The 21,143-nt window shown below is 59.6% G+C and overlaps 1 protein-coding gene across 2 annotated transcripts; it reads right to left on the bottom strand.

Moving 5' to 3' along the window:
• Positions 1-2,781: 2,781 nt before the first annotated feature.
• Positions 2,782-18,778, bottom strand: CTXN1 (cortexin 1). Of its 2 annotated transcripts, none has more exons than XM_041460728.1 (3): positions 18,751-18,778; positions 4,759-4,834; positions 2,782-4,091 (listed from the first exon to the last, which is right to left on the bottom strand). In XM_041460728.1, the coding sequence occupies exon 3, from the start codon at positions 3,944-3,946 to the stop codon at positions 3,692-3,694; it is 255 nt and encodes an 84-aa protein (XP_041316662.1). In that variant the 5' UTR covers positions 3,947-4,091; positions 4,759-4,834; positions 18,751-18,778; the 3' UTR covers positions 2,782-3,691. The 2 variants fall into 2 exon arrangements, with proteins under 2 accessions (XP_041316662.1, XP_041316663.1); XM_041460729.1 differs by lacking the exon at positions 18,751-18,778 and adding an exon at positions 7,818-7,929.
• Positions 18,779-21,143: the final 2,365 nt, after the last annotated feature.

Here is a 21,143-nt window from a genome sequence, read left to right as displayed (position 1 = left end):
TCAGCCATGGGCAATGTCCCTGGGATCAGACACGTGGAATGTCCCTGGGGTCAGCCATGGGGAATGTCCCTGGGGTCAGCCACGGGGAATGTCCCTGGGATCAGCCATGGGAATATCCCTGGGATCAGACACATGGAATGTCCCTGGGGTCAGCCATGGGGACTGTCCCCGTGGGGTCAGCACCTCTGGGGATGACGCTCTGCTCTGGGGGGTCTGCAGCCCCTTCTGCCCGGCTGGGCTTCCCCTCCTGCCTCTCCCAGCTGATCCCTGCAGGGCCATTCCCTGGGTTTGCAGGAATCCTTTGCAGCTCTCCACCAAGCCGGGATGAAAGGCGCTGATTAATTCCTGGGACTAAAAGTGCTGATTCCCGGGACAAAAGGTGCTCATTCCCAGGATAATGGTGCTCATTCCCAGGATAAAAGATGCTCATTCCTGGGATAAAAGGTGCTCATTCCCAGGATAAAGGTGCTCATTCCCAGGATAAAAGATTCTCTTTCCCGGGATAAAGGTGCTCATTCCCAGGATAAAAGATGCTCATTCCCGGGATAAAGGTGCTCATTCCCAGGATAAAAGATGCTCATTCCTGGGATAAAAGGTGCTCATTCCCAGGATAAAAGATTCTCTTTCCCGGGATAAAGGTGCTCATTCCCGGGATAAAGGTGCTCATTCCTGGGATAAAAGGTGCTCATTCCCGGGATAAAAGGTGCTCATTCCCGGGATAAAAGATTCTCTTTCCCGGGATAAAGGTGCTCATTCCCGGGATAAAGGTGCTCATTCCCAGGTTCCTGGCCAGCGTTCTGCACTGTATCTCTCCACCCTCCCATATTTATGGAAAACCACCAAAGGAATGCTGGCTCGGTGCTGTCAGGAGTGCATTTTCCTGTAGGTTTCCCTGTTTTTGGAGGGGTGGGAATTTCTCTGGGGTGGGGGATGTGTGTGTTTACTGTATCGGGGCTCCAGGCAAACTTGAAAACTCTTCAAAGCAGCTCCAGACTCTGGATTTTACAAGAGTCCCAGAGCTTGTGACAGGATGGGTGGCCTGATGTTTGGGATTGTTTTTTTTTGGTTTATTTTTTTTTTTAATTATTATTTTTGGTGATTCTCTTTCCCGGGAAAAAGGTGCTCATTCCCGGGATAAAGGTGCTCATTCCCAGGATAAAAGATTCTCTTTCCCGGGATAAAGGTGCTCATTCCCGGGATAAAGGTGCTCATTCCCACGGAAATGCCTCCTGGGTGCTGGTTCCTGGCCAGCGTTCTGCACTGTATCTCTCCACCCTCCCATATTTATGGAAAACCACCAAAGGAATGCTGGCTCGGTGCTGTCAGGAGTGCATTTTCCTGTAGCTTTCCCTGTTTTTGGAGGGGTGGGAATTTCTCTGGGGTGGGGGATGTGTGTGTTTACTGTATCGGGGCTCCAGGCAAACTTGAAAACTCTTCAAAGCAGCTCCAGACTCTGGATTTTACAAGAGTCCCAGAGCTTGTGACAGGATGGGTGGCCTGATGTTTGGGATTGTTTTTTTTTGGTTTATTTTTTTTTTAATTATTATTTTTGGTTTGTTTTTTCCGACAGGTGCTTTTTTTAAGAAAAAAAAAAAAAAAAAAGAAAAACCAAAATCCAAAAAGTATTAATAATAATAATAATAAATTAGCAGAGCTGGGTTTGTGTGCGTGTGTTGAGCCAAAGTCTCAAAGCTCAGTTTCCTCTCCTCCTCTCTGGTGTGGTGTTTTGGTTTGTTTTCTGGGTTTTTCTTTTTGGTTGTTTTTTTTTTTTTTTTGGTTTTTTTTTTTTTTTTTTTTTTTTTTTTTTTTTTTAATTTGTTTTATATTGACATTTCTTGCTGGTTGGTTTTTTTGGGGGGAAAGTGTTGAAACCCCAAACCTGTGCCCTTTGTCCCGCACAGAGAGGTGGCTCTTTGTGGAATTCCTTTTTTGTATCAGAAGCAACGGCAACAATAAAATTATTTTGGGTTAAGTGGGGCTGTGTCTTTGTGTGGGCACAGACTGGGCCAGCCCAGCTCCGACCTGGAGCTTCCTTGGAGGCAGAATTGGGATTGTCCAGCCTGGAGAAGGATTCCTTGGAGGCAGAACTGGGATTGTCCAGCCTGGAGAAGGATTCCTTGGAGGCAGAACTGGGATTGTCCAGCCTGGAGAAGGCTCCAGGGAGAGCTGGGGAGGGACTGGGGACAAGGATGGAGGGAGAGGACACAGGGAATGGCTTCACACGGGAGCGGGGGAATTTGGGTGGGTATTGGGAAGGAATTCCAGGCTGTGAGGGGCTGGGATGGAATTCCCAGAGCAGCTGGGGCTGGCAGTGCCCGGGCAGTGGGAGGTGTCCCTGCCATGGCAGGGCTGGAGCCCAGACGCTCCTTCCAGGCTGATATTCCCGGTTTTTGGAAGCGCTTCCCGGCTGCCAGCGCAGACGGAGCCCGGTGCCAGCAGAGGGCGGGCGGGACTGCGGCACCGGGCCGGGAGAGGGGACAGAACCGGGAGAGAGGGGACAGAACCGGGAGAGAGGGGACAGAACCGGGAGAGAGAGGGGACAGAACCGGGAGAGAGGGGACAGAACGGGGAGAGAGGGGACAGAACCGGGAGAGAGGGGACAGAACCGGGCAGGGACAAACGGGAGCTCGGCCAGCCGGAAAATGTCCTGGGACAGCTCCGTGCGTGCGAGGGGATCTGTGCCGGACCGGGCTGTGTCCCCGTGTCCTGCTGGTCACTGCCAGCATTTGGGGAGGGTCCGTTCCCCTCCCGGACGCGTCACAGAGCGGAGCAGGAGCCGGCTGGGGTCGGCACGGTGCTGCTTTATTTCCATGGCGGGGGGGGCGAGGTTTCCACCCCTCCCGGGCCCAAATCCCTTGGCACGAACCCTCCCGCTGCCAGCTCGGCCTCTGGCAGCCCCGGGGCCACCCGCAGCTCCCCCGCTCGCCCCTCGGCACTTCCAGAGCCCTGCCAGAGCCGCGGAAGGGCCGGGCACCCCAGCAGGGATGCTCGGGGCGCTGCCAGCGCCGTGCTGGCCCAGGAGCCTCCCCCTGGGGTTTTGGGGACCCCTGACCCGTCCTGGTGTCCCCAGGACTGCCCCTCGCTGCGTTGTCACCAGCTGGGCAGGGACAGAGGGGAGGGGAAAGGGCTGGAGGCCAAGGGGGGCTGCACAGGGGGGGGTCTCCACCCTCCCCTCCCTTTTGGGGTGCTGGGGACTGGCACAGAGAGGAACAAAGCCAGCACTGGGGGCTGGTGCCGAGAAACCCCTGACGGACACAGCTCAGCTACAGGACACACAGACACGCACTGGAGCACGGGGGCATCCCCGGGGGGCACCGCCGGGGGGCACGGGGGGGCAGGAGGGGTCAAAGCTCGGGTCTGGCACCGGGCAGAGCCCAGCCCAGGGGTCCCGCGGGCCGGGGGCAGGTCCCGCCATGCCCCGTCCCGTCCCCTCCGCCGTGCCCGGGGGCACGAGGGGCAGAGGGGCCCGCGCGGAGCCCGAGCCCCGTCCAGCCCCCAGCGTCCCGCGGGCTGCCAAGAGAACCGAAAAGTGCTTAGAAAAGAGAGAAACCCCTAGAAAACCTCCCCGGGGCCGCAGCCCCCTGCCAGCCCCCCTGCCCGGAGCATCCCTGCGGGGAGCACCGCGGAGGGAGGGGGGGCCGGGGCCGGGGCCAGCGCGGGGAGGGGACCCGGAGCCCACCCCGGGCTCCCCTCACACCAGGGCGTAGTCGAACTGGCCCCTCTCCAAGCCCTCCTTGTGGTCCGTCCAGGAGGAGGCGGGCATGCGGCTGTAGGGGTCCAGCAGGATGCGGAAGCAGCGCACCATCAGCATCACCAAGAACACCAGGAGGAAGATGACGAAGGCAAAGACAGTTTTCTGCTCGGCGTCCATGCCCGCGGCGCCGGCGGGGTGCTCCACCAGGGACGGGGAGAGCAGTTCATAATCCATGGTGGATGCATCATTCATGGCAGAGGCCGGGGGCTCCAGGGCACGGCGAGCTCGGGTGCCCCGGGGCAACCAACTTCAGCCTCCCGCTGTGCCCAGGCGCCTGGAAAAGCACCTATTCCATGGGCAACCCCTCGGGATGGGCTCCTGGGAGAGCCCAGAGCTCCTGGGGGGAAAAGCAGAGGTGGTGAGGGAGCAGGGATGGGGTGAGGGAGCACGGATGGGGTACGGGCATGGGGAGATGGTGAGGGAGGAGGAATTGGGTGTGGGGGAAGCAGAGATGGTGAAGGAGGAGGAATTGGGTGTGGGGGAAGCAGAGATGGTGAGGGAGGAGGAATTGGGTGTGGGGGAAGCAGAGATGGTGAAGGAGGAGGAGTTGGACGTGTTAAAACAGATGGTGAAGGAAGAGGAATGGGATGTGGGGAAAGCAGGGATGGTTGGGGAGGAGGAACCAGCCCTGGGATGCAGCAGCAGGCCCAGGGAGCTGCTCAGGGAGTTCTGGATTTCTGGCAAGCTCAGGAAGCCGCTCGTGAGGGCTCAAGGCACGGGTGGGCAGCTCCAGGTGCTGTGCAGAGGCTGCTCCTCTGACCATGAATCCCCAGCAATCCCGGGAGAGACCCAGGCTGGTGCTGAGGGACCCTTTGGAAGCCCAAATCCCAGGTGATCCCCACCAAAAAGGACGCAGGGGCTGCTCGGGGTGGGGCCTGGAGCTGTCCCAGGATGGACTCAGCAAGGACAGGGGGGCTCATTCCTGCTGGGGACTCGTGCCCAGCTGCTGCTTCCCCGGGTTTGGAGCAGAGGGAGCCGATTCCCGAGGGAACAGGGGCACCCACCTGGCTGCAGCGGCGTGGGGACAGGAGCAGGGCCAGGCACAGCCCCGTCACCGAGCTGGGGTCCGGCTGTCTGGGGCTGTGGGAGGGACAGAGAGAACAGGGACAGGGTTAAAAGGGCTGTGGCCACTGCAGGGAGCACAGCAGCACATCCCGGGACACCTCTGCAATTCCCAGAGGTCCCAGGCCAGCACGGGAGAAATCCACACCAAAGACCATGGAATATCCACACCAACATCCATGGAATACCCACACCAAAGACCCTGGAATATCCACACCAAAGACCATGGAATATCCACACCAATGTCCATGGAATATCCACACCAACATTCCTGGAATATCCACACCAACGTCCATGGAATATCCACACCAAAGTCTCTGGAATATTCACATCAACCTCCCTGGAACATCCACATCAATATCCCTGCAATATCCACACCAACATTCCTGGGAGAACATCCATGACAACCTCCCTGGGAAAACATCCACGTCATCCTCCCTGGGAGAACATTGACACCACCCCCTCAGGAGAACATCCACAACACCATCGCCCCAGGGAAAACATCCACACCAATCTCCCTGCAACATCCACACCACCATCTCTAGAATATCCACATCAACATCCCTTGGAACATCCACACCATCCCCCCTGGAATGTCCACATCAATATCCCTGGAATATCCACACCATCCCCCCTGCAACATCCACACCATCCCCCCTGGAATGTCCACCCAAAAATCCCCTTGCAGCATCCTGGAGCCTGAATTCAGGCTCCAGAAAATCCAGGCTCCAGGAAAAAAAAAAAAAAAAAAAAACCAACATCTCCCTGGGAGAGCTCAGGAGCATCCCCTGCCCTCCCTGGCAGCGACATCCAATACCCAAAATCCAAAATCCAATATCCAATACCCAATATCCAATACCCAATATCCAATACCCAAAATCCAAAATCCAATATCCAATACCCAGTGTCCAATATCCAATACCCAAAATCCAATATCCAATACCCAATACCCAGTACCCAACACCCAATATCCAATACCCAATATCCAATATCCAACACCCAATACCCAATATCCAATACCCAATATCCAATACCCAAAATCCAATTTATCCAACATCCAATACCCAATACCCAAAATCCAATACCCAGTATCCAAAATCCAATACCCATTATCCATGGGGAAGGGCAAGACACAGCAATCCCAAGGCCACCACTGACCCTGTCCCCAAGTGCCACACCCACAAGATCCTAAATCCCCCTGGGAATGGGGAGTCCACCCCTTTCCATGGAGGAATTCTTCCAACATCCAGCCTAAACCTCTCTCCGTGATTCCCACGGATATATTGGGTTAAATAATTCCCCTTTGTGGTGCTCAGGACAGCAATAAATAAATAAATAAATAAACAAACAAACAAATAAATCCTGGAGAGGCCCAACTGGCTCAGGTCCCAAATCCAGGGAGGATCAGGCACAGTTAGGAGAAAAGAGAAAAATTCCTGCTAATTGGTAAGCCTGGTATTATTTATTTAGGTATTAATAATACATGTCTTCCTATCATTTAGATATTGTTTGTATTAAATATTATTTATCCTGAAAATAAAGGATTTGTTCCCTTTTGGGATGTGTTGCCTTTTCATCATTGGGGGTTCCAGAGCTGCTCCAGCCCTGGATGGGTCCAAGGGCAGGCTGGAGCAGCCTGGGGTGGTGGAATTGGGTGGAATTGGGTGGAATTTGGGCCCTTCCAGCCCATGCGTGGCTCTGTGCTCTGGATTTCCTGGGAATTTGGGACAGAGGCAGCTCCGTGCCCCTCTGGACAGCCTGCTGCTCCCCCCGCAGCTCCTGGAGCCTCTGCATTGCCTTTTTCAGTAAATGCTGCTGCTGGGACGGGGCCTGGCTGCCTCTGGAGCACATCCAGGGGCTCTGCCAGGGAAACCTGAACTTCCAAGGGGATCCAAGCCCAGGACACGGAGCTGGCCCCAGCCCCAGGGGTCTGTGCCCCAGTCAAAGCAGGGTGTGAGCTCCTGGAGAGCACAGGGCTGTTCCCCTGTTTTATGGGGCTGGGACAATCCTGATTTTATCCTGATTTTATCCTGATTTTATCCCTGTTTAGCTGTGTTTATCCCTGGAATCTGCTCCTGCCTGTGGCTGCCCCAAGGGCTTCTCCCCAGGCCCAGCAGGAGTAAAGGGGTTCCCCATGCCAGGAATCCACTGGGATCACTGGGATCCACTGGGATCACTGGGATCCACTGGGATCACTGGGGTCCAGCTCCCCTTCCCAGCTTCCCTGTTATTCCCTGCCAGGGCCAGACCCTTCTTCCCACGCTGTCCCTGCCTGGGGGGTGCTGAGCCCCCCCTGCCCCTCCAGCAGCTCCATCCCACCCTGGAGAAGCGGGCAAAGCCAGGACCAGGCAGTGCCAGCCCTTCCCAAGGACCCAGCAGGATCCAGGGGCTCCCTCTCCATGCCCCAGCCCTGAGGGACGGACAAAGGGATCCAGGAGAGATCCTGCCCTGGGTCTGGACATGCCCAGGGAGGATCCTGAGCCTCGTCAGGATTCCTTGGATGTCTGGAGTCCCCTCACGTCCCAAAGCTGCTCCCAGGGTCTCCTCCAGGTGGGGCATTCCCTGCTGGAGCAGCCTGTGGATGCTGGGGGGCTCCAGCCCCTCTCCCAAGCCATGGAGCTCCCCCAGGCTGGAATCCTGCCTGGATCCAGCAGTTTGGGGCAGACGGAGCCCGGATCCAGGGAGATCCGAGAGGAACAGCCCCACGGAGTGTCTGGGATGTCCCATCCCGTTCAGGAGCAGCCCCGGGAAGGCTCAGCCCAGCCCCAGCCAAGCAGGGATGGATTTCCCCAAATCCCAGGCTCTGAGACCCCTGACCCTGCCAAGGACCCTTCTCCCAACCCCATCCAACCCTGTTCCCACCCCAAATCCCGCCCGCCTGCCCTCTCCACCCTCCCGGACGGCACCACTGGAACATTCCCTGGCTGCCAGCCCCCGAGCCCACCCAGCGGTGCGGGCTGGGGGTCCCGGGCTGCCAGCTCTGCCCCCCGGGATGCGGTACCTGGCTGCCCCGGGCTCGCCGCTCCATCCCCGGCCATCCCCGGAGCCCCGGGAGCGGCGGCGCTCGCTGCCGCCGGAGCGGGTTCCTATGGCGATGCGGAATCAATTAGAATAAAAGGTGGAGCGCAGCAATCGGAGCCGGAGAAGTTTCCTGAGGCGCCTGCCTGGGAAAGCCAGACCGTGGGAGTGCTCGGGCTCTGGGGCTGAGCGGCGCCCCCGCCCCGGCTCCGCACCCTGCGCTCCCCAAAAATCCCCTCTGATCCCCCGGGGAGCTCCTGCATCCCAAAAATCTGCTCTGACCCCTGGGAAGCTCCAGCATCCCAAAAATCTGCTCTGACCCCTGGGAAGCTCCAGCATCCCAAAAATCTGCTCTGACCCCTGGGAAGCTCCTGCATCCCAAAAGCCTCCCTGCTGATCCCTGGGAGGCTCCTGCATCCCAAAAATCTCCTCTGACCCCTGGGAAGCTCCTGCATCCCAAAAAAATCTGCTCTGACCCCTGGGAAGTTCCTTCATCCCAAAAAATCTGCTCTGATCCCTGGGAAGCTCCTGCATCCCTGTGATCCCAAAAACCTCCCTGCTGATCCCTGGGAAGCTCCTGCATCCCAAAAAACTGCTCTGACCCCTGGGAAGCTCCTGCATCCCAAAAGCCTCCCTGCTGATCCCTGGGAGGCTCCTGCATCCCAAAAATCTGCTCTGAACCCTGGGAAGCTCCAGCATCCCAAAAAAATCTGCTCTGACCCCTGGGAAGTTCCTTCATCCCAAAAAATCTGCTCTGATCCCTGGGAAGCTCCTGCATCCCAAAAAACTGCTCTGACCCCTGGGAAGCTCCTGCATCCCAAAAAAATCTGCTCTGACCCCTGGGAAGTTCCTTCATCCCAAAAAATCTGCTCTGATCCCTGGGAAGCTCCTGCATCCCAAAAAACTGCTCTGACCCCTGGGAAGCTCCTGCATCCCAAAATCCATCCTGCTGATCCCTGGAAGTTCCTGCAGCCCTGTGATCCCAAAATCCATCCTGCTGATCCCGGGAAGTTCCTGCAGCCCTGTCCCCCCGAGGTCCAGGACTGTCCCCGGCGTGTCCGTGTCTGTCCAGGGGTGCTCCAGGATTCCCAGGCAGGCACAGCCCCCCCTGCTCGTGGCACTGGGACCAGGATCAGCCTCAGGGACACGCTGGGCTCACAGCTGGGGTCACAGGCACCTTCCTGCAGGGATGCAGCTTTTTGGGATCAGAGAGCTGCAGCTCCCGCGTCCCCTTCCCGCAGGGAAAATTCCTTGGGAATATTTGGAAACAGCCTCGTGCTTTCCTGCTGTGCCAGGCTCGGTTCTGGTGGAGGGGGGGTTTCTGGGAGGTGCCCACGGGCAGTTTTCCACACTCCAGCAGCACAGGGAATGCTCGGTGCCCGGGGCACTGGGCAGCCTCAGCAGGGGCAAATTGAAATTGCTTTGCTCGTATGGATGGACAATTCCTGAAGGTCTCCTTCCCACCTGCTCCTGGAAGAGCCACTGGAGCCTGGTGTGGGAACTGGCAGTTCCCAGAGTTCCTCTGGAAAAATCCATCCTCTGTCCCTGTGCCCAAAGCCCAAATGTGGCCAAAGGTCCCTCAGTGCCTCCCTCTCCAACCTTCCATCCATCCATGGATCCGTGGATCCATCCATCATCCATCCCTCTATCATCCATGGATCCACCCATCATCCATCCGTCCATCATCCATCCACCCATGGATCCATCCATCATCCATCCATCCATCCATCCATCCCTGGATCCCTGGCAGTGCCCAAGGCCAGCCTGGACAGGGCTTGGAGCACCCTGGGACATGGATGGGACTGGAGGAGCTTTGAGGTCCCTCCCACCCCAAGCCATTCTGGGATTCATCGCTTTAATTCAAGTTTAATTTCAAGACTTTAGTCTCAAAATTCCTCTGCCTCTCCTGAAGTCCTTGGTAAAGGAGAAAGTCCTTGATAAAGGAGAAAGTCCTTGATAAAGAGGGATAAATCCTTGTGGGAGCTGCTGAGTGGAGCTTCCCACTCTGCCTTCTCTCCTTGGAAGGCTCTCAGAGCTGGAGGAGATCCTCGTGCTGAGGAGTTGTTCCTCTCAGGACACAAAAAGCTGGGGACAGAGGTGCCCTGAGGCACAGGGATTCAGGAATATTCAGGAATTCTGGCATGCAGGAATATCAATCCCAGCCCTGCCTCAGAGCTGGGATTTGGAGCTGCAGCCTCAGGGGGATCTGGGCTTTGGGGGATGCTGAAGAAATTCCAGGTGGAGGCAGGAAAGGAGCTGCTTCCTGCTGGATAATGAAACGAGGTTCAGCCTTTGCATTGTCCCACACTCAGCCCTGCAGGGTGGGGAGAGGGAAATCCGAGTGTTTCTCCAATTTCAGCTCCCTTCCCTACAAAATGCCAGAAACCTCCGGCAGGATCTGAGCCCTTTTTTGTGCTGACAAAGGGATCTGTGGAGCCTGCACTGGCTGCTCTGGGTACAGCCCTGTGGCACCGAGTGACTGTTCCTGCTTGGAGGACAATCCCACACTTGGCTGCTCCAGTTCCAGGCAAAAAAACATTGCCCGTGGCTGGGGGGAAAACCATTTGTGAAATAAAATCACCTTGGACCTCTTGGGAGCCTGGGCGGCTGCAGGAGGAGAAATTCCTCCATGGAAAGGGTGGGCAGGCCTCGGAACGGGCTGGATTCCCATTCCTGCAGGGGTTAAAGCCACGGGGATGTGGCACTTGGGGACAGGGGTGGCCTTGGCAGGGCTGGGGATGGTTGGGCTCGATGGCCTTGGAGGTTTTATCCAATTCCATGATTATTCTGGGTGACACCAAAGCTCTCCCAGAACCCCTGGCACTGCTGGGGTTCCCTCCCACCCCTCCTGGGCAGCACTGAGGGGGACTCAATGCCCCTTCCCGAGGGCTGAGGCCTCATTCCCAACATTTCCTGGTGACTCTGAGGGAAGGGACTGTCCTGTCCTGTCCTTTCCAGGCTCCCCTGCTCAAGCAGAGAATTCCAGCTCGCTGCCCCTTCCCGAGCCAAGCCCGGCCCCGCAGAGCTCTCCTGGCCAGGTGAGGGATGTTTCACACCTGAGCTGTTCCCTGATTGCTCTCCCTGCACAGAATCCCAGCCCCTGCAGCTTCCCTGAACCTCTGGGGGGAGGGCACCAGGGCAGTCCTGGTCCTTTGGATGCTCCAAAGGGGAAAAGAGGAAAAGGAAATTCCCAGAGCAGGAATTTCCAGGGTCAGGCAAACACAGGGAGGAAACCCCAATTCCCAGGGAGCCCTGAGTGTCCCCAGACAGGAGCCCAGGGCTGTGGACAATCCCAACCAAATTCCAATAGTTTTCCATCCAAAGCAGCCTTTCCTGGTCGAGCCAGAGAGGTTTGTGACACCAAAAACGGGAGTGACAGAGGGGTCAGTCCTGGGGCAGGGGACAGGGAGCTCTGGGGACACGGTGACACCAGCAGGGTCCAGTTCCCTGCAGCCACCCCAGGAGAGGCTTGAGCAGCTCCAGAGCCACAAAATTCCTTGATCCCCCTTTCCTTGCCATGCATCCACATCAGGAAACTCCCAGCCCCTGTCCCCTCCTGCTGCTCTGGTCCTGTCACCCCAGCTCTGCTCCAGAGCCCAGGGAGGGACATCCCAGGCTCCAAAATGGATTTTGATGGCAGACAGGTGACCCAGAGGCCACAAATTGTGCTGCCACTCCCAGTGGGACACATCAGTCTGCTCCATAACTCCTGCAGAGCATCTCTGGATAACGAGGAGCATCCCCTGGGCCGGCTCTTCCTGAAAGAATTTGTCACCATCCATAAATTGCTGGGAGATTTATTCCTGCCAGCCCTAAAACTGCACACAAAGTAATGGGATTTGTCCAAAGCCTTTAACAGGCTGTTCCCCTTGATTTAAAGGCTGTTGAAGTGTCTTTATTTTCTTAGCACATTATTAATTCACATTCTGGCTCCGAGATGCCTCCAGAGCCGGCGATTTGGGAATCAGAGCAGGAAAGGGCAGGGAAGGGCTTAGGCAGCAAAAAAACCAGCTCAGGGTAACTCCAGGCTGGGAATAAGCAAAGGTTATCCGTGCCTGGAGTTCTGCATGGCACAGCCACGCTCAGCTCCAGGGCTCTGCACAAAAATATGGAAATTATTCCCTGGCCCCAATTTAGGAATTGCAATCCCGTCCGAGGCTGGGGCAGCATTCCCTGAGGATGTGGGAAATGTCAGCTCCAGCCCCTCCCGGGGGTTTCCAACTTCCCCAGGGCCCTGCCCGTGCACGGTTTAAGGGATGGAATATTTATAAATACAGCCCCACATTCCCTTATCCCAAATCCAGCCCCAAAAGCACCGGGACATTCCAAACTCCCCCAGACCCACCCAGCCAAGGCCACGTGCAGTGGGAGAGCCTGGGAAGGGGACAGGGATCAAACCCAGGAGTTTCCCACGGGCAGCCCCTGCTGCCTCATTTTGTGTTAATTTGCATTTTTCCCGGCCTTTATGAGCCATTAAAAGAGGATGGGGCAGCACGAGGCTTCCCTCAGCACAAATCCAAGCATAAGTTTACAGGAATTCAGCCTGGAAAACAGGGAGGGCGTTTCTGCTGTGTGCAAACAACCCCAGAAATGCTGAGTAATTCCTGGAGCATGGGAAGCAATCATTACTTTTAATTACCAATTAAATGACTCGGTAATTTCTTGCATTCAAGCAGCAGTGGAACTGCAAACAATGCCAGGCAAATCGGGTCTTTAGCATTTAATTACCGGGCTCTGCCATGAATTATTGAGCAAATGGGCAAAGACTCAGCTCCGAGGAACTCCGGTGCTGCAATTAAAGGGTTTTTTTAATCATTCCTGGGCGGGAGGCGCCCTCCACGTGCTCCAACACCCGGAGCAGCCGCCGAGGCTCTGAGTGCATCACGGAGCTGAATTCCCCCAAAATAATCCGGGCTGGAAAAGCACAAGGGTGGGATCGCCGATCCCAGCCTGTCCAGCTTTGCTCCTGTCACAGAATTCCAGACTGGGCTGGGCTGGGTTGGGGGGACCTTGAATCCCACCCAGTGCCAGCCCTGGACCCTCCTGCTGTCCCCGGGTGCTCCCAGCCCCATAAAACCCAGGCTGGGAAGGCAGCAGAGGCTGAGCAGGGAGAACATCCCAAATCCACGTCTGGACTTGGGAAGGTCCAGGTCTGCCCCCGGGAAGGTCCAAGCAGGGGTTGAGGCCAGGGCTGACCCCGCAGAGCTCTCCAGACGGGATCCCAGAGCTCTCCAGACGGGATCCCAGAGCTCCTGCCACGCCAGGGGAGCAGCCAGGGCTGGAGGGGCCAGCCCGGCCCGAGCTCTCCCTGCCCTGGAATGCAAAGTGCTCCCCGGCCCAGGGAAAAGGATTTCCCAGGGCCAGCACGGGCTGATTGTTGTCGTCAAGGAATTCCAGGGGTGGCAAGAGCGACCCCCGAAGCCCCGGGAATTCTCCGGGATTATTCGGCCCCTCCACCCACCCAGTTCAGAGGCAAACGGGAGCAGGAGAGGGAGGTGGAGAGGGAAAGCAAAGCCTGGCTGGATTGGGTCCACGTCCTTCTGAAAAGCACAACAAGTGTCCCAGCCTCTCTCCCTGGGGAGCGATTTGACCTGGAGAACGTCCCTGCATGGCTGATTCCTTCCATCCCTGCATCCCTGATTCCCTCCATCCCTGCATCCCTCATTCCCTCCATCCCTGATTTCTTCCATCCCTGCATCCCTCATTCCTTGCATCCCTGCATCCCTCATTCCCTCCATTCCTCCATCCCTGCATCCCTGATTCCTTCCATCTCTGAATCCCTGATTCCTTCCATCCCTGAATCCCTCATTCCTTCCTTCCCTCCATCCCTCATTCCCTCCATTCCTCCATCCCTGCATCCCTGATTCCTTCCATCTCTGAATCCCTGATTCCTTCCATCCCTGAATCCCTCATTCCTTCCTTCCCCATCTCTGAATCCCTCATTCCCTCCATCCCTGCATCCCTCCATCCCTGCATCCCTGATTCCTTCCATCCCTCATTCCCTCCATCCCTGATTCCTTCCATCCCTGCATCCCTCCATCCTCATTCCCTCCATTCCTCCATCCCTGCATCCCTGATTCCTTCCATCTCTGAATCCCTGATTCCTTCCATCCCTGAATCCCTCATTCCTTCCTTCCCTCCATCCCTCATTCCCTCCATTCCTCCATCCTTCATCCCCCTCATTCCTCCATCCCTGCATCTCTCATTCCTCCCTCCCTGCATCCCTTCCATCCCTCATTCCCTTTCATCCCTCGTTCCCTCCATCCCTCCAGGCACTGCAGGACCGAGCAGGAGCCCTGAGGAGCTGAGGGACCACCAGCAGCACCCCCAGAGCAGAGCTGCTCCTCCTCCTCCTCCTCTCCTCCCCCGCAGTGCCAGAGCCGCTCCCGTCACCGAGATGAGCTGATAAAAATGCAGATCGATGGCAGGGCCAGGGCTCAGCTCCCGGAAATCGATGCCGTTCCCATGCTGAGAACTCCCGGTGATTTTATCCACCCTCGGGAGGCTCAGGGCTGCGGGGAGCCGGGGGATCCCATTCCTGCTTCCCTCAGGGAGGGTCCTGAGCAAACCTGGCCACGGTTCCCAGCACTTGGAGCAAACCAGGCAGGGAAAGGACCTGGGAGCTGCTGGTGGATCAGAGGGGCTGCCCTGAGCTTCCTGAGGCTCCCCGGATGCAGACTCTGCTCCAGGGATGTGCTGTGGGATGGGCAGGATCAGGGAAACCAGGAATGGCCACAGACCCAGCAGGGTCCTGATCCCAGCAGGGTCCAGATCCCAGCAGGGTCCTAAATCCCAGCAGGGTCCTAAATCCCAGCAGGGTCCTAAATCCCAGCAGGGTCCCTCCAGCCCATCCCCATCTCTCAGATCACCCAAAGGCTCCTCCATGGCTTCCCCAGGGCCAGGAATATCTGGGCTGGGGTGAGTGGCACACACGGGACAGGGCAGGAGGGACAGAGCACCAGACCCCAAATCCTCTCATCCCCCTGCTGGAACACTTCCTGCTCTCCCCATGCCAGGCAGGGACAGACAGGGGGACAGGATTGTCCCTCTGCAGCCGGGACCCCCCGTCCTGCCCGGGGATCCGAGCTCCCCCAGCCCTGCAGCTCCCGTGGCTCCAGGCTCCGGCCCCGTGCCAGGATCCCAGCCCGGTCCCGCCTGTCCCCGCCCGTGCCAGGACATTCTGTGCCATGCCAGTGCCAAGCACTCTCCATCACTGCCTGATTTGTGTCGCTGCCATGCCCCAGTGGAGGGAGGCATTCCTGGAAGCACCTTGGCAGCCGGGCCGGGCTGGGCTGGGGCCGGGATCCCCTCCAGGGCCGGCGTCTGCCCCGAGCCTGGCAGGACAGCAGGTCCCCTGGGGACAAGGCTCCCTCCCTGCTGCTCTCAGGGAATGCTCCCGATGCCCCTGTCCTGCACAGCTCTGGAGAATCCATGTGTTTACTCCATCCCCTGGTCCTGGCAGCGGCTCCAGGTCCAGCTCCCTCCCTTCCTGGAGCCTTGGGTGCATCCCAGGAGCTCCTGGCCTGGAAAGAAGAGGAGCCCATGGATGGAGCAGCTCCGTGGGGTCCAGCAGAGAGCAGCTGCTCCTTCCACGAGAGACAGAGCATCCCCCAGCTCTCCCCTTCCCTGCAGCCCATCCCCATCCCTGCTGGAGCACGGGGAATCCAGGGAGAAGGGAGTGCTCGGCTCCATCCAGGTGTTCCCTCATCCCACAGCCCCGGGAAGGCTCAGCAGCTGCTGGGGACTCGTGGCCCAGCCCCAGCGTTACAAAACACCAGCCCTGGAGCAGGGAGGGGAATTTGGCCGGCACCGCTCGCCCTCCCAGGCCTTAATCCCTTCGTTAGCACAGGCACAATTAGAGAGAAACTCCCAGCCCTGCAATGCAGAGGGGCTGCGGGAGATCCCGGGAATTCAGGCACCGGAGTCTCCGGCCTGAGGAGCCCCGAGGAACCCTTCCCACCCCGGGCAGCTCCGTGGGGCTGATCCAGGGATTTTCCAGCTGGATTCCATGAGCTGGCACCACAGCAAGAGCTCTCCCAGCCCAGAGGATCCCTCATCCCCCCGGGCTGGGCTGGCCAGGAGCCCCAGGGCAGTGGGGACAGTGAGGCTGGGATGGCAAAGCCACCTCTGCTCACACGGGGACACCACCAAGGGAGCTGTGGGACCGTGGAATGGGGTCAGGGACACCTCCCACTGTCCCAGGCCCATTCCAGGCTGGAAGAGCACCCAGTAGCTCCTGCCCTGCCTCTCTGGGAGCACCCAGGAGTTTGCTCCTCTCCATGACCACAAAGCTGTTGCTGTCCTGTGGGCTCAGGGCTCTCTGCTCCAAACCATTCCCAAGGACTGGGGAATTCCAGAGGAAGCCAAATGTGCTTCCAAAGAAAGGTTTGGATTCCAAAAATCCTCCCCTGATGGAGGTTCTGCCTGGGTGGTTGGGATGTAGAGACCTGGCAGGCACCAAGGTCTGCCAGGCCAGGAAGGGAAGGGCACACAAGGGCTTGGGAGGATGTAAAATTCCATGGGCACAGCTGTGCTGCCCGACCCTGGCAGCTTCCCTGGCTCCAGCTCTGCACCTCAGGCACGTCCCAGCTTCCCAGCAGCATCTGCCCTTCCCACACCACGGAATCCCTCAGCAGGGTGGCCGTGGAATGGTCTGGTGGGTCCCTGGCTGGAATGGGAACGGGCAGGTTCTGTCCCACCAGCCAGGCACAACAGGGATCAACAATTCCAGACCCACTCCAGATCCCTCTTTTGGGTCCCCACAGGTCTTCCCTGCAGGTTCCAGCTCCTTCTTCCAGAAGCAGCCTCCAGCTCCCCTCTGAATCCCAGTTTCCCTCCCCTGGAGCGCTCCCATCCCGTAATTCCCTCCCCATCCCTGGTTATTCCTTTAATCCCGGGTTTAACGCCCCGCCCTGGGCTGCAGCCGCAGCCTAATGGCCCTGAAGTTCCCTTCGGGAGCTCCGCTCCATCCCTTTGACTTGGTGGGGAATGTTCGGGGGCAGCGCGGCTCCAGCCCGGCGGCGCTTCCAGCCGCTCCCAAAGCACGGCTCGGGATTTACCGGCAGCGGGCAGTTCTAGCGAGCTCAGAGCCGCCAGCCCGAGGCTGTCACCCGCTGCTGTCACCCGCTGCTGTCACCCGCTGCTGTCACCGTGGCAGCGCCGGGGGAGGCGCGGAGCTCACGACCCGCGGCTGCCGCTCCCAGCTCCGGTTTTTCCGGCAGCCGCCCACGGCCCTGCTGCTGCTCCAGCCCCGGGCCGGCCCGGCAGGGCTGGGCACGGCCCGTTCCGTCCCGCTGAGCCCCGGGAACGCTGCCCCGGCCCCGGCGGCGAGCGGGTTCCGCCGGCAGCGGGAGCAGCCCGGCCGGGGCCGCCGGCAACAGGTGGATGGGGACAGCAGGCGCTGCTGGGTGGCCCCGGAGCTGTGCCAGGTTATGGAATCAGGGAATTGTTTACCTTGGAAAAGTCCCCCGAGATCGTCGAGCCCGTTCCCAGCACTGCCCAGGCCACCACCGACCCCCGTCCCCAAGTGTCACATCCACACGGTCTGAGGTGCCTGCGGGGATGGGGACACCCCCAGTGCCGCTGTGCCAGCGCCTGGACACCTTTTCTGTGGAGAAACTCGCCCAATATCCAAGCTAAGCCCTGCCTGGCCCGGCCTGAGGCCCTGTGCTCGTGCCCAGCTGTATTTCCCGGGGGGATTTGCAGCTCGGGGGTTCCACCCGTGCAGATTTCAGGGATGATCCCACCTCTGTCCCTTCCCCTCCTGACACAGGAACCGTGGGGAGAGACCCCGAACACGTTCCCAGGCAGCCTCCCAGGGCTGCTCAGGGTAAAACTGAGCCTCACCCGAGGATCTGGGCACTGCCAGGAGCGGCCGGGGCTGTGCTGCCACAGCAACCAGGCACATCCTGCTCCCACCGCGTCCCTTGGCCAGGAAAACCATCCCCGGCTCCTGCCCGGTCACCGCCGGAGCCACCGCGGGGCAGCACCGGAGTCCCCTCGGCTCTGGGACACCTTCCTGCCCGGTAACAGCAGCTGGGAGGAGGCAGAACCCCGGGAATGCAGGAACGAGGGGATGGCAGCGGGTTCTGGGAGCCCCAAAGCGCCGGCAATCCCACAGCTGGCACTGCTGGAGCTTCATCTCATGTGCAACACGAGGCTCTGCAGCAAAAACTGCCTCCAGCGAGCCCAGTCTGCCCGAATTCCCTCTGCCACTCCCCGGCACTCCCGGAGAGCTCCCGCAGCTCCAGCTCCTCCCGAGGGGCTGAGGGTGAAACGGCCCCGGCTCCTCCAAGGGGCAGCTCCGCGGCTCTGCCCTTTGTCCCGGGGTTCTGCGGGACCCCCGGCCCCCGCACAGACCCCCCGGCTCCAGCAGGGACCCAGCGGCTCCGTTTCATCCCAAAGTTTCCCGAAACCGCCCCCCTCCCCGCGTCTCCCAGACCCCGGGTGGGGACCCCCAAATCCCCTCAGCGCTCGGGGGCTTCGGCAGCCGCGCCTTTGCTCCCCGACAGCGGAACCCCAAAATCAGCGGCTTTGCAGCAGCTGCGGGAATTCCTTGTTTTCCACTTCTTCTTCCCCAAAATGCCCATCCCAGATTTTATCCAACAGCGATATTCCGCCCAAAATTCCCCTTTTTTCCCTCTCCCCCCCACCTCAGGCTGTCACAGACCCCCGGGCGCACCCCGACCGCGGGGACACCGCACCTCTCCGGACCCCCACCCCCGCAGGGAGCCCACCCGGGGCCGGGAGCAGCCGGCACCGGGAACGGCCCCGGGAACGGCCCCGGGAGCGGAGTCCCCCCGCATCCCGCACCGCCCCTGCGGAGCCGCGGCCGGGCGGTGCCCGGTGCAGCCCCGGGGCTCCACCACCAAACTTTCCCGGTTCCCCCCGCTTCCCCCCGGTTCCTCCCCGCTCACCTGCGCTCCGGGCGGCGGGCGGGGGCCGCGCCCGCCCCGCCGCTCCCCGAGCCCATCCGGACCGGCCCCGCCGCCGCTCCCGGCCGCTCCACGGCGCAGCCTTCCCGGCCGGGGAGCGGAACGGAGCCACCGCCGGCGCTTGCGGGGCCGGGGTTTGAATTCCTCCGAGCGGCCCTGATTGGGCTGCGGAACGGGGGGGGAGCCGCGATTGGGGGGGCGGAGTGAGGATACGGGGTGGGGAGGGAGGGAGGGAGGGGTGCGTGGGGTGCGGGGATGCGGAGGGCGTGGAGGGATGCGGGGGATGTGAGGGGATAACGTGGGGATGCGGAAAGGTGTGCGGGATGTGGAGCCGGGGGGATGCGGGGGGAGGTGGCACCATGGGGGGGTTTAGGGGTGGTGGTTCCTGGGGGATTTTAGGGATGGTGGTTCCTGGGGGATTTTAGGGATGTGATAAGCCGGGGATACAGGTGGAGTGAGGGGATGCAGGGATGTGGTATCCTGGGGGGATTTTGGGGATGTGGTCCCTGGGGGATTTCAGGGATGTGGCCCCTGGGGGATTTCAGGGATGTGGTCCCTGGGGAATTTCAGGGATGTGGTTCCTGAGGGATTTCAGGGATGTGGTTCCTGGGGGTGCAGGGGCTGTGCTGTCGTGGGGGGCGATGCCCAGGAATGTGGTGGGGACACCCAGGGAGGGGACAGCCCAGGGCCCTGGGGACAGGGGGCTGCAGTGGGTGTGGTCCTGCAGGAGGACCCTGGGGATGCAGGGGGGAGCAGATCCATGGGAATGCTGTGAAAATACGGGATTGGGGGGTCTAGGTGGCTGCAGGGGCACCCATGGGAGTAGCCCTGGGGATGTGGGGGACAGGAGGGCCGTGGGGGTGGCAGGAAGCCTTGGAGCAGCGCCGTGCTGGGACAGGCAGGGGGGATCCAGGCCCCACGGGGATTTTTGGCCAAGATCCCTTCCAAATGGCAGCTTGGAATTCCAGCATTGCTGCTGCTTGTGCTCAGCATCCTGCTCATCCCACCCCTCTCATCCCACCCCTCTCATCCCACCCTGCTCATCCCATCCCTCTCATCCCATCCCTCTCATCCCACCCTGCCCATCCCACCCTGCTCCATCCCAGCCCTCTCATCCCACCCTGCCCAGGATCTCTGGGATGTTCCCGTGGCCAGCACAGGCTGGCAGCAGGGACAGGACCGTGGTGATGGAGCTGCTGCTCCTCTCCAGCCAGGAGCTTCCAGCACACCCTCAGAGCCTTCCTGCAGCCAAGCACATCCCTGCTGCTGCACCATTCCTGGCGGGATCCGTCCCTCTGGAGCACTCCTTCCACAGCCCCGGGGCAGAGCAGGGGGTGATTATTTTCCCTCCATCCATCCCTTGTTCCCAGTCCCTCCCCAGCTCTCCTGGAGCCCCCTGCAAGGGGCTCTGAGCTCTCCCTGGATCCCTCCTTTCCCCAGCTGAGCACCCCCAGCTCTCCCAGCCCGGCTGCAGAGCAGAGATGCCCCATCCCACACGGAATCCTTTGGGCTGGAGATGGGAAGAGCTGCCCGTTGGGGTGGCACAGACCTTGGCAAGCAGCGGGATGCTGGGAGCAAGGATAAGCTCTGCCAGCTCCCACCTGGCATTCCACAGAAAATTCCACTATTCCCTTAAAATTATCAGCCCTTGCCGTGGGCACAACAGAGTCACACGGACCCGAGGAGGCTGGCAGGGAAAAAAAAATAAAATAAAATAAAATAAAAAAGGGAGAAAACGCCTGGAAAAGTGTTGCTGTGCACGGCTTCGGTGTCTCCATGGCTACGGGAGCTCGTGGCAGACGTTCCCGGGGAACTCAGACGTGCCGGTGCCAATGGAGACCGCGGGGCTCATCCTCGCCTGGGCAGGTCCCGCTCACAGCCCCGGGATCAAAACAGCGCCAGGAGAGAGCCCGTGCCACGGCCGGGTGGGATGGAGGGAGCCGCGGGTCCAGCGCCCGGCTCGTTCCCGAAGGAATGCTGAGCCTGTGCTCCCGGGAATGCCGAGCCTGTGTTCCCAAGGAAAACTGAGCCTGTGCTCCCGGGAATGCTGAGCCTCTGTTCCTGGGAAAGCTGAGCCTGTGTTCCCGGGAATGCTGAGTTTCTGTTCCCGGGAAAGCTGAGCCTCTGTTCCCGGGAATGCCGAGCCTGTGTTCCCAAAGAAATCTGAGCCTGTGCCCCCGGGAATGCTGAGCCTCTGTTCCCGGGAATGCTGAGCCTGTATTCCCGGGAATGCCGAGCCTGTATTCTCAAGGAAAACTGAGCCTGTGTTCCCGGGAAAGCCGAATCACTCTCAGTTCCAGGGAATGCTGAGCCTCTCTCAATCCCAGGGAATGCTGAGCCTCTCTCAATCCCAGGGAATGCTGAGCCTCCCTCAA

The sequence above is a fragment of the Pyrgilauda ruficollis genome, unplaced genomic scaffold, assembly GCF_017590135.1.
Source record: "Pyrgilauda ruficollis isolate IOZ18807 unplaced genomic scaffold, ASM1759013v1 scaffold148, whole genome shotgun sequence".
In the NCBI taxonomy this organism is placed as follows: domain Eukaryota; kingdom Metazoa; phylum Chordata; class Aves; order Passeriformes; family Passeridae; genus Pyrgilauda; species Pyrgilauda ruficollis.
This window is presented reverse-complemented; position numbering and strand designations above follow the sequence as displayed.